Here is a 12,638-nt window from a genome sequence, read left to right as displayed (position 1 = left end):
CACTGTCCCCACTCCCGGCCACGGCCGCCCGGGCCCCGTGGTACCTGGGCGCGTCGGCGTCAGCTGCTCCGAGGGCTTGCCGCGCTCCTCGCCGGCGTGGCCCCGCAGCCCGTGCAGCTCGGCCACGGGCAGGAAGGCCGGCTCCAGCGCCTTGGCGGCCAGCAGCTCCTTCTCGCGGGCCCGCTGCTCCCGCTGGCGCTCCAGCTCCCGCTCGCGCTCCTTCTCCCGCTCGCGCTCCAGTTCCTTCTCCCGCTCGCGCTCCTTCTCCCGCTCCCGCTCGCGCTCCTTCTCCCGCTCGCGATCCGCTTCCCGCTCCCGCTCGCGCCTCAGCTCCTCGTCCAGCTGGAGCCTGCGGGCGAGGGGAAGGAGGCGCTGACGGCCGCTGCGCTGCTGCCGGGGGACCAGCACCGTCACTGGCACCGCGACAGCAGACACGCAGGCCTCCGCGTGGACTAAGTCACCGAGAAACTCCGAGGCCCCCAGACCGAAAGCCGCACACCTGCTCCCCGAGCCTCACCCGCACGCTCGCGCCAGGAGGCCGGCGACGGGCCACGGGGCTCCCGGGCACCGGCCATGCCCCACCTCCCAAGTGAGCAGACTGAGGCCACGGGGGCCACCCTGGCCCCACGCCGCGCCCCGTGAGCAGGGACACCCCGGCCCAGGACGCGGCTTACCTCTCGGCGCTGAGGCTGGACATCCGCTCCGAGTGCAGCGCAGCCAAGGACGAGTGGGAGAGCTCAGGGGGGTAGCGGACCCCGGAGAGGTGGAGGTGCATGGCCGACGGGTGCAGGGGGGGCAGGGAGCCGGGGGTGGGGATGGGGTAGAAGGGGGACCGCAGGGCTGACAAGCAGTATGAGTCATCCATCCTGTGCGGAGAAGATTGGGCCCAGTGAGACCCAAAGGGAAAGACACCATGGCCAGGCCCCTCCAAAGGTGCCGCGCAGCCAGGGCAGAAAGGCGGGGAGCTGCCACCAAGGGCCTGCGGACAGAGGCCACACCACAGCCAGCCCCCAAACCCAGCCAGGACGCTTTCAGGCTTGACCGCAGGCGCCCTGGGAGCAGCAGCCCATGGTCCACAGATGCGTCAGGCCAGGACTGGCAGGGCCCCCGCACAGGGCAGAGGCGGGGACACGCTTCCCCCGGGGCTTCCCAGTGACGCAGTCCAATAGACGGCCGCTGCGGGAGCGGCAGTACGGACGCCGGCGGGGGTGGGGGACGGGGCTCCGCCAGGGGTGAACCCCCAACGGCTAACTTGGAAGGCCGGGGGCTGCTCGAGGCACGGAGCCTGGCCCCAGAACGTCACGCTGACTCGGGGGGGGGGGGCCTCACCTGAAGGCCGGGTGGGGGAATGGGTGCGGGGCCAGGTAGCTGGGGTGGTAGTAGGCGGCGGCGGCGGCGGCGGGGTCCAGGCCGAGCGGAGGCAGCGAGGACATGCGCAGGTCCTCGGTGGTGTGGTAGGGCCGGAAGCTCCTCAGGTAGTCTTCGGTCACGGTGCTCGGGGGCACCACGTGGTGCACAGGCCGCTGCAGGCTGCGGTGGGCACGGACGGACGTGGGAAGGACTGCGGTGAGCAGAACTCCCGCATGGGGCCGGCAACGGGCCAGTCTCCCCCACACCCCCCGCGTGCCCCCGCCAGCATGGAGGAGCTCTGGGGACAGGGGACTTGCAGAAACAAGAGGTGGGCCACGACGGCTCCTCAGGCCCCCCACAGCCCGGAGGCACCCCTGGCTCCAAGAGCCCCGACCGGCGGCTTAGGCAGTGGGGAGAGCCACCCAGCACCGGACCCCCTGGCACACGCTCCCCCACTCCCCACTGGACGCCCCGGCACACGCGCCCCCACTCCCGACCTGCAGACTTACTTGAGCGGTGGGAAGCGTGAGTCCTGCACCACAGAGCTGGGGGAGATGCCGAAAGGGTAAGGGGTGCTGAGCAGGTGTGAGGGGATGGCTGGGCCCCCCGCCTTCTCCTGGGGCAGCGGGGGCTCCACGATGAGGCGCTCCCGCCCACTGCTGCTGCCCCGAGAGCCGGTGTCCTGCTGGGGGACAGAGAGCACCGGGTCAGGCCCAGGGTGCAGGGCAGGGGCCTCCTCCAGACCCAGGGAGGCTTGTGTTTTGGGGCGTCTAAGATGCGCTTTCCTAACGGGTTTCCACCCCATCCCCGGGGGCACGTGGGAGGCAGTCCCCCCACTTCCGGGAGGACACGGGTTCTCGTGGCAGGAGGGCTGCGTGGAAACCCATCTCGTTGTAGGGGCCATGAATGCAAGTGCCCGTGAGCAGACGCGGCCCGGAGTGGAGCCCCCCCCTCGCCCTTCCCACGGGGTCACCAGCGCGGGGAGGTTGGTGTTGTGGCAGCAGGCGCAGGAAGTGAGCTCCGCTCTGCAGCAGGGAGCAGCGAAGCCAGTCGGGCCCCCCACCGTCCACGGATCACGGAGCAGGCACGGGCGACCCCCAGGGGCCGGAGCGGCAGCTGTGCTGACAGCTGCCTGCGCGCATCACAGACACCTCGGCCCCCTGGCACCCGCGGAGTCGCAGCCGAGAAGCTGGCACGGCCCCCGGGCAGAATGCGCCGGTCTCAGCCTGCTGCCAACCCCCAGGGGTGGTCCTGGCACCGGCCACAGCAGGCAGCTGTGGGACCCTGACTGGCCGGACCCGTCTGGGGCCACCTTTGCACACACGGTTGGTGGGCTGGGGCCCAGCGGGGAGGCAGACCCTGGGAAACCGGAGGAGGGGCTTGCTCAAGGCGGGGGGGGAAGAAGAGCCCCGACCAAGGCCAAGGGCAGAGCCTGCCATGTGTGGCCACTGGAGGGTCCAGCCCCGGGGACGCACACCACCCACAGTCGTGACTGCTCTTGTCATGCCCGCGGCTGAAGGGAGCCGAGCAGCCAGCCTGAGGACATCCACGGCAGTCGGGGGCTCCTGACGTTGGTTCAGAATCTTCTGGATTCTGGAGCAGCTGGAGGCAGGGGAGGAGCCTCCACCATCACAACAGCCCTTCCCAGCCCAAGCGAGGTCACTGCCAGCCCAGGCCTGACCTCAGCCATGGGGGTTCTGAGGCCATGGCTACGGGCGTCCCCAGGCCCCAGCAGCTTCTCGACCAGGCCCTTCCTTCTCCTGGCTGGACCGCCCCCCCACCCCGCCCCTGCCCCCAGGTCCGGCTGCCCGCAATGAGCGGAGAGCAAACCAGGGCCACAGGAAAGCAGGGGGCACTCGGGGGGTCAAACCCGGCTTGTCCACCCCGAATCCACGGTGTTCCCACCAGGTCACAGAACACCAAGCACCCCTTGAAGACAAGGGGGGACTACGACTCTTGGGACGGTTGACTCAGGGCGGCCCAGGCTGAGGAACACCGGACATGTGGCGGCTGAGCCCAGTCCCCGGAGGAGATGCCCTGCTCCCTACTCGCCACCCCACGTTCCAGGCTCTGCCGGGTCCAAGGCCGCCCGGAAAGGCTGGGAGGAGGGGGGACAACAGAGCTGCTGCGGCCGCACCAGACCCCCCCACTACCCCAGCAGCAGCCACAGGCCAGTGGACCAGGCGGGGTGGGCCGTGGGGGCAGCCGGAGGGCCTGGCCGGTGCCGCCGCCGCGCCCTCCCCAGCCTTCCAGGAGACACATCCATGACAATTAACCGAAGGAGACAGCCGCTGATGGGAATTTTTAATGAGCGGCCACATCTGCTCCCGCCTGCAGGCTGGCACGGCCCCACTGCTCACGGCGGGGTCCTCGCAGGTTCACGAGATCTGGCTTGCCCTTCCCTGAAGGGGCGTTCGCGGGGCAGGCATCAGGGGGCACACGTGCGTGCACCAATAGCCTGCCTGGGTCAGAGCAAGCCGTCCAGGACCCCCACATCCTCCTGTTCCAGAGAGTTCTAGGGCCCATGCCTGGCTTCGGGTCCTGCAGATGCCTGTGTGGACAGCAGGGTGAGCTCCCTATCTGGTCCTGGAGACCCTAGAGGAGACCCACTGCTGCCTCGTGCCTCAGTTTCCCCATCTGCCAAGGGGGCCAGTCACAGCCCCAGCTCCTGGTGCGACAAGGACAGACGCGCACAGCAAGGGGAAGCAGGCGGAGAGCCGGCACATGGCCCGCCCACGCGAGCGTCTTAGGGGCTGTGTGCAGGCCGGGGCTTGCTGGGTCTTCCCACGGGCCCGTCAGCTGGCACGCGGGCTGCGGCAGCACCCTGCTCCCCGCGGGGGCCACCGTGGGACGGAGAAGACCCTGTGGCTGTGGCCTGGGGTGGAAGGAACAGGGTGCACCACTGGACAAGGACAGTAGCCAAGGAGACCATCAACCCAGGGAGCCGAACCCCCAGTCGGGGTCCTTGCCCTGAGGACCCCATCTGGGGAGGGGCTCCATCCAGGCAGCCCTTGGCATACCGGGTCCCGGCCTGGTCGCATGCACTCCAGGTACACAATCCCTGTGCAAGGCCAAGACCCCGGGGCAGCCACTGGCACGTAGGAGGCCCCCAAGGGCACCGTCCTGAGAGGCCCCTTCTCTCCTCAGTGGGACAAAGCCCAGCTTGAAAGCGGCTGGGCCAGATGGCACTTTGCCACCGGCAGAGGAAAAACACGGCGCGGCAGGACCTGGGGGAGGGGCAGGTGGACCGGCGGGGGCCGAGGGGTTGGGGGGGGTTCAGTGGGCTGGACCCACGAGCCTTCCGTCTGGCTGGAGGCCTGCCAGGCTTGTGGCAGGTCCCTGGGCATGAGATCACCCTCTGGGGGCGCACAGAGGCTGCCCGGACTGGCCCAGCCACCCCGGGGCCCCCTGAGAGTGCGAGAGGCTCCCGATGTCCTGGCAGAGAGCCGCGCCTCAAGGAGCATCTGGGGGCAGCTTCCCCTCCTGAGCGTGGCGGCTGCAGGCCCAGCGGTACAGACCAAAGCAGGACGAGGGGCAGGAGAATCCTTCCTTCTCCGATGCCTGGAGAGAGTCCGGTCAGGCGGGCAGGACACGCCCTGCTAGCTTGAAAATAAACCATTTTTCATCTCTGCTGTGGGCTGTGGACCCCCTACCTGGGAGACAGGACCCTGGCGACTGGGGACGGCCAGGCCCAGAGCCCCACCCCCACGAGTCCCCACCTGGCGGGGGAGTGAGGGACCCACCCCCTCCCCGCCTTCACGCCTCCTGCCAGCTCCGCTGCCCAGAAGGATTACGTTCTCCACGGAGCCTCTGTGCCGGGCCGATGAGCCACACATCATCGCTTACCCAGTTCCCTGCCCGCCGCACCCCCCGGCGGCGCGAGCGTTTCAGTCACCGCTGCGGTGGTCCGCGGCGGGAGCAGATCGATCACAGCCCGTCCTCGGGGGGGACTAAATGCTTCTGAGGCAGGCAGGACCCTCGGAGGGGGCCCTGGGAGGAGTCCCGCGGCGCGGGCGAGCGAGGAGGGCATACGTGGGAGGCACCCTGGTCGGGGCCCATCAAGGGGGAAGGAAGCCGCTCTGGGGCAGGGCAAAGGGGACAGGCCGGGCCCCTGCAGCTGTCAGCAGCCAGTGCTGAGCCTGGGACACGGCAGGCAGGCCCCAGGAACCACCACCCCACCCCGGAGCCCTAAGGTCAAGACGGATGGCCAGGAGGCGGACAGCAAGACGCAGCGCACCCCTCCCACAGCAAAAATCCCCGGGGAAGACCCTTCGTCCTCCCTCAAACCAGGGCCAGCCCTGGGGCCCGCAAACCCCGCTGGGGCTGGAGTCTGGCCACCAGGCCCCACCTGGGCTCTCGTGGCCTCAAGCTACACACAGAGCACAACGCACAAAGCCAAGGGCCCAGACGGCAGCTTGAGACGCGCACACGGCCACCCAGGAGAGCCCCAGCCCACAGCTGTTTCTAGGAATCCAGGGATCCTGGGTGGGTTCCTTGTGGATCCTCACTGGGGCCAGGGCCTGCCTGACGACCGCCCCCTCTGTGGACACAGGCAGGCTACCCCCGTCCCCCAGGGCAGAGAAAGAAGAGACAGACCCACCAAGAGGATGCACCCACCAAGTGCATGGTGGGGCTGGGGACGGCCTCTGTGCCCACCTGCCTCTCCGCTTCCATCTTTCTTGTGGTTTCATTGGTATTTTCCAGGACTGCACCCCCACCCCCGCCCGGAGCTTGGTAGGAAAACCCCGGAGGGAAACCCAGTGTTCCCAGCCCCCGACCCCGCTACTGGGACTCTCGGGGGGCTGCTGGAGGGGTGGAAGTGGGAGGGGGGCACGCAGCCGGGACAGGGCTGAAGAACCGCTCCCAGGGCCTTCTGCCAGGCAAGCGGCCGGGCAGCAGCCGCACGGGGGAGCCCCAAGTACCGGGGGCGGCTCTGGAAGCTACAACGGAAGCCGGAGTGCTGCCGCCTTCCCTGCTCGCGTCCTCACTGGGGCGGCGATCCCAGCAGCGCCTGCTCACCAGGGGCCGGGACGGGTTTCCCATGCAGCTACGCCTGGAACCGCGACCCCCGCCGCCAGTTCTCATGTCGGGGTGCGGACCCCCGGGGCCTCGGAGCGGGAGCATGCTGGGAGAGCTTCCAAAGGGTCACGGAGGTGGGCCGTGATCCAACACGACCCGTGGCATCAAGAAAAATGAGAACACAGACGTGCACAGAGGGCGGGCCCGGTGGGGACAGAGGGAGAAGGCAGTTTGCACGCCCAGGAGAGGCCTCAGACCCCCAAAGAATAAGCGTGTCGTGGGAGCGAGCCCTGGCCCAGTGCTTGGCTGTGGCCGCCCGCCCGACACCGTCGCGTTTTCTTCCAACACAGGGACCCTCCAGGCCAGCGTCGCACTTGCCGCACCGGCCCGCGCGCCCGCGCTCACCTGCCGGCTCTCGCTCCTCCACACGCCGTTGACGGTCTTGGTGGGGGCGATCGTCACCACGGGGGGCGTGCTGGGCACACTGTGGCCCCCAGGGGGGACGATGATGGGGCCCATGGGCACGCGCTTCGGCGTGCTGGCCGGGGAGCTGTGGTTGGTGGCCGGCGAGGACACGGGGGACGACTCGCTGCTCAGTGAAGACCCTGCGGGAGAAGGAAGGGCAGAGCAGCGTGAACGGGGGGTCACACCCACCGAGGGCTCTGGCTGAGCCCAGCCAACCCGGCGCCGGCCGCACCCGGTCTCTGGCTTCCCTGGCCCCTCGGCCTCCAGGGACCAGCAGGGGCACAAGTGCAGGGTCCCAGCGCCGCTCACCCGGGCCCTGAACCCCAGCCCGAGGTGAGAGGAGCCGGGAGCGTAAGCAGGGCGGGCAGGAAGGGCGACCCCTCCCCACGCTGATGGGGACCCGAGCCCCGGGCTCCGAACAGGGCCCTGACCCCTGTGTGCTTGCGGACGGAGGGGTCACGGGAGGGCCACGGGAGGGCCTGGCAGGGCGGGGACCAGGAGCAGTGGCCATAGGAGACTCATCTTTTTCCTTAGGTATCAACTGTGTTTAATTCACCACTGAAACCATAAAGGTCGCTGGTTTCCAGCACATTCTGAGTCATAACCATCACCACTACTGGCTCACCTCCGTGGCCCCATAAAGACCGGGAGCCCAGCCTCACTCCCACCTGCTGTCTGCCCCCCGGGAGGCGGGTGCGCAGGGCCTGGGGCGGGGCGCGAAGCGCTCTGGGGCTCCCGAGTGCAGCCAAGCCGGCCAGCTGCTCCGGTCAGTGGCTGCTGCCCCTGCGACGGGCATGGCATGAGCAAGGCAGGCACACTGGGCTCCCCAGGTCCGGACCTCCAGAGGGCGTCCAGCACTGTCCAGGTCCTCCAGAGCCCTGCCTGGGCCCGGCTAAGTGCGCGCACACACCCACCCCGCCCACCCCGCACTCCAGGTGGGGGGCGGGGGGGAGGAGACCCCTCACGTGACCACACCGTGGTGGGTCCACAGACATCGGCTCACGCAGCCCAATCCCCCGTCCCAGACTGGCGTGGACCCTGGGGGACCCCACTTCATCTGGAAGCGAGAGAGCAGCCACGGTCGCGGGTGAGGAACACGCGCTTGGCTACAGTCACGGTGGGGGACGGGGAGGTCCAGGGGCTTCGGCCGAGCTGGACCACAAGCAGTGGCTTGCAGACGCCCCGTCAAAGGGCAAAGGCTGCCCCTTCTGAAAGGTCCCTACGGGCACCTTCTGTCAGCAAGAGCCCCCCCGTGGGCGGGGGCAAAGGAAGCAGGGTCAGCAAAGACAACCCCCACAGGAGGAGAAGCCCACCGACGTGCAGGCGTGGCCCCGGATTTTGCTCTCGAGGGCCGAGGGACCCTCACTGTGCCTCCGCACCACCTCCAGGGGCCACACTCACGCTACCGGGTGGATCCTGTGTGTGGAAAGGGGCGCCGACAGCCCCTCGCCCTGGCGGCCACGGCGTCGTCAGTGCGGGTCCCCGTCCTTCCTGCCCCAGGGCCCTGACCAGCCAAGCATGGCTCACCAGCATCGCCAGGAAGCAAAGCGGCTGCACGCGGAGGCCCAGCAACGTGGACATAGCCTTGACCTGGACGAGGCCCTCTTGTCCAGGACTCTTCAACAGGACTCCCTAGTCTTGTCCACGGCATGTACAACTGTACAAGGCAGCCCCACGGGGAAACCCCGGAGCAACCCCGGAGCAGCACGTTCTGCTCTTAGTATCAGCAATATCAAGGAGGAACGGGTGTCCCTCAGGGAGCTGCTCAAGGGCTACTGTGACCCCCGAGTCCCCAGGTTAGACAGCAAGAACGGCCGCCACCCCACGTCGGTGGCTAGCTGCCCGCTAGCTTGGGTGCGGTCTGAAGCTCCTGGTCAGAGATCATTACTGCAGGGGAGGGCCAATGGCCCTGAGACAAGCTACATCTGGCCAAGCTGGTAACCACGCTGTTCTGCACCCAAAGCCGGTTTCAGGTCCCCTTCGGCCGGGGCAGGGGTGGGGGGCTGTCACAGGCGGATCCAGCCAGTCCGTGAGCAGACCTGACCTCTCCTGGAAAGTGACCTCCCTGAGGTTCCAGCATGGCCCTTGGGGTCTGGGGGACCGTGCCCGTACTGACCAGCTGACACAGAGAGCACTGGGTGTTGAGTCCTGTACCCTCGCCCAGGTCTGTGCAACTCTGCAAACTGGCGGCACCTTCCAGGGAATGCACCCAGCAACACGGGGCCAGCGCCCACCAGAGAAAGGGCAGCCAGCAAGGGGGCTGCGGGCAGCAGAGACCACCTAGGGCTGGTTGCCAGCCCGCAGCGCCCCCTGCAGGGGAGGCTGGGTCACACCAGCACCCAGGGCAAAGACAGGAGGAGGCAGCCGACGGGGGTGGGGGGGTGGGGAGGGATGATGCAGCCCGTCCCATCGACAGCGGGGGCGTCTCCTGATCCTCCTGATCACTGAGAGCCTGCCCCTGCGCCTTCCTGGAGATTATCTGGATTTTGATAAAAGTTCCACTTTGCCTTTTTGAAAAAAAACAAACACACACAAAACGTAACAACACACCAGATAAGGGATCTTTTTCCTAAAAGAGCATTTCCACGGAAACCCTGTGGCCCTCCTTTCTGGGTGGCAGGGGCTCCGTGGGGGCGGTCCCTGCATGACAAAACGCCCCACTGCGAGGCGGTAACTCACTGGCCCTGGCAAATTCATGGAGGGGTGGCCGTCACCCCGAAAAGGAGGCCGGTACCCCAGCCCTCAGTACATGCATGTGCCCATTCCAGGAGGTTGCCCTAAACGATCTCACCTGACGTGACCATGAGCACCGGCAGCTGCTCACTCAGTTGGTGTTTATGGCGCGTCCGTCTGGTCCCGGGCGTCGGGACTCCCCTTCTTTCTACGGCTGGCAACGCTTCCTTGTACGCGGAAACGCGTTTCGTTTCGTGTGATCCCCACCCCCTCACCCAGCTCTGCGAGGGCTGCTGTGTCTCCTGCACTCACAGCTTGTCTCCCACTTAAGCCCCACACTCGGCTGCCAGGCCCACACCCTGGGAGGCCCCTCTGTCCACGGGGGCGGACAGGACTGTATGTGTGTTTTGGATCCAGAACAGGAAGGCAGGAAAGCGCACACAGGCCAAGAGCACCCGGGGTCAAGGCAGAGGCCACCAAGAGCCTGGAGGAAAAGCTGGGGTCAAAGGCCAAGCAGGCTCGCGGCCTCTAGACACTGGGCAGATGGACCGGGCAGCCCACACAGCTCGGAGCCCTGCAGTGCAACAGCCCGGGGGGGGCCTCGCAAGCCGGAGCAGCTGACAGCACCAGCCCCCCCACGAGGGGCTCCGCCTCACGCCATTAACTCGCCTCTCTAGATTAACCTCATTTCTAATCACCAGGCCAGGTGGCAGGGGGAGCTTGGGGGCCCAGGTGCACTCGGACTGGGAGGCCACCGGCAATTAGCAACCTCCTCCCCCCAGGACTGGGGCGGGGGGGCAGCATCCCTGGCCGGCCAGAGCCCGTAATCGATCCCTGACCACGCACCCACAATTAGCATGCGGCCACCGCGACCCCGCTCCTGCGACCGCCCTAATTAACCGGAGGCACACGGCAGGAGCCTGTCCGCGGGCGCGGGCAGCCGGGATGACGGGAGGCCCTGCACGCCGTCACCTCTGCCGTCTGCCTCGGAGGATCAGCACCGCGGCCGCCGGGCACATGTAATTAACAGCTGAGACCCCAGACTCGGGAGACCGGAGCGGGGAGCCTGGAAACCAAACTGCAAACCTGCCACGCCGTCCGCTCTCCCTGACAGACGTGCCGTTGGCCACCACCACAAGGACCCGCCATCCGCTGGACGCTGCCGCAGGCACCTCCGTGCCCCGCTGCAGGACCCCTACCCACCCCTCCAGCCCACCACACCGGCCGCAGTCTCTGGGCCTCACCCTGCACCGGGTTAGGGTTCTCAGCACTGATGACAGGGAGGACATGAGGGGACAGTCTCCCTAGAAAAGGACCCTCGGGACGTCTTCCTGGGAGGTCCGCTTACGGGGCTGGGCCACCCAAGCCTGGCGGGGTTGGAAGGGGAGTACCCCAGGGACAGACTCGTGCAGGAGGGTATGAGGGGCCCAGCCCCCATGCCAGCAAGGGTTTCTCTGGCTTCCACCAGGGCAGGCATCCACCCGGGCCCCACAGCACAACCAGGGTGGGGCAGCGGCCCCCCGAGGACCCCATGTGCACCTGCTGGCCAGGGCCCTCTGCTTACCCCTGCAGTCTGTTCCGTCCTAGGTCCATCTCGGGAGGTCCCTGCGCAGGCTGCTGGACTCCAGAGGACAGCCAGCCTCCAGCGCCCCACAGCCCTGGGGGGGCCCTGCCCTCCCCCTCCTCTGACCTCCCCTAGGCCTGGCGGGCAAACACCATCTGCCCCCAGAAAGCAGGGTGGCTGGCGGCACGGCGTGCTCTGCTCACTGAGGCCGAGGGGCCGTGGGGCAGGAAGACACCTGGCTGGCGGTCACCCACACGCCGCTCCCCGGACAGCCGCGAAGTCGGCCTCCCTGGGACGTGCCCAATGGAACAGCCACAGCGTGTGCCTTTTGGGAAGCTAAGTGTGCAGGTGACAGAGGCCAAACGCCATCGAAGGCAGGGGCATTTGCAACCCAGCACAGTGGGGACAGTGGGGGTGGGGGGGCACCGGCAGTCCTTGCCCAGCTGAGGGCCCTGGTCCGTTCCGATGACCCGTGGGCCTGGGCAGAAGGGCTGGGAAAGAGGCCCTGCAGAGGCCCTGCACACCTGCTTCCAGGCCGGGGGTCTCCCTACCTGCCCACCAGCCGGAGTCCTCACCCCGCCTCACGGCCGCCAGCCACCAACACGGTCCTGGGCCCAATCTTGGACACACGACGGTCCGTAAACCCAAATCCGCAAAGACAAGGCGTTGGTCTTTCTTATGAGCCACGTTTCCAGGGGCCCATTACTGGCCGGCGGGCGGAACTGGGGCTGGCGAGGACGACCGGCTCGGACGCTGGGGGCAACGCGGTGGGGGCCGAGGAGCACCAAGGCAGGGGGAGCCCTGGGAAGGCGACAGGGCCAAGTTGGTGCCGTGTCACCACGGCCAGGGGAAGCCTGCCGTGCGAAATGCCCCTGGGCCGGGCATCGCCCCCTGGTCCATTGCTCTGGTCAGACCCATCTTGCCCACCCAAGCCTTCCCCCTTCCCCCACATAGCCCTGCGTTGGGGGCACACGTGGCTTCTCCAGCTCCAGCCTCCCGGGCCCTCCAGCTCTTGCCTCCAGAACCCTGAGGGCCCAGGGTCAGAGGAGAAGGTCCTCCCAGCGCAAGCTCACACCTGTACTTGGAGACAGATGGGGCCACAGACACCCATGGGGAAATGCCAGCGCTCGGGTGACCTGCTGCGGGGAGCAAGCGTGCCAGGCCAGATCCTGCCTTCCCTGGCTTGGCTGTTTTCTTTGAAAGAAAGAGATTTCGGGGGGCAGCAGGGAAGCCCCACCCTGCTCCACCGGGCCAGCTGTGTGGCGGCAACACTGGGGGGCAGAGTCCCACCCACACGCTCTGCCAAGGGAGGGGTCCGCCCCGCCTCCCTGGGGCTCGGGGACAAGACCCGGGCTCCGGCAGCTCCCCAGGCCTGGCAGTAACCAGACCCGCCTGCCAAGCCGGCGACAAGACGAGGCAGAAAGCCAAGAAGTGCTGGGGAAGGAAGCCAGGCAGGGGCGCCCGTGGTGTTTGGGGCCCGGGACCTGGAGTGTTAGAAATTCACACCCCACAGCCCCCGCAGCCAGTGCTCTCGGCAGATGCCCCCTCGGGAAGGCCACTCCACCAC

At 67.9% G+C, this 12,638-nt stretch overlaps 1 protein-coding gene across 5 annotated transcripts in view; it reads right to left on the bottom strand.

The window, feature by feature from the left end:
- Nucleotides 1–12,638, bottom strand: part of GSE1 (Gse1 coiled-coil protein) — a 386,663-nt gene that overhangs the window by 16,106 nt on the left and 357,919 nt on the right. For 4 of the 5 annotated variants that reach the window (XM_032326363.1, XM_032326366.1, XM_032326365.1 and 1 more), the window contains 5 exons: nt 6,775–6,974; nt 1,860–2,035; nt 1,330–1,530; nt 675–866; nt 45–349 (listed from right to left, as the gene is read on the bottom strand). In XM_032326363.1, coding sequence (XP_032182254.1) covers nt 45–349; nt 675–866; nt 1,330–1,530; nt 1,860–2,035; nt 6,775–6,974 — 1,074 coding nt within the window. The remainder of the gene's footprint in view (nt 1–44; nt 350–674; nt 867–1,329; nt 1,531–1,859; nt 2,036–6,774; nt 6,975–12,638) is intronic. The other variant, XM_032326364.1, reaches the window with a different exon arrangement.

Source organism: Mustela erminea, chromosome 19 (genome assembly GCF_009829155.1).
Source record: "Mustela erminea isolate mMusErm1 chromosome 19, mMusErm1.Pri, whole genome shotgun sequence".
In the NCBI taxonomy this organism is placed as follows: Eukaryota; Metazoa; Chordata; class Mammalia; order Carnivora; family Mustelidae; genus Mustela; species Mustela erminea.
This window is presented reverse-complemented; position numbering and strand designations above follow the sequence as displayed.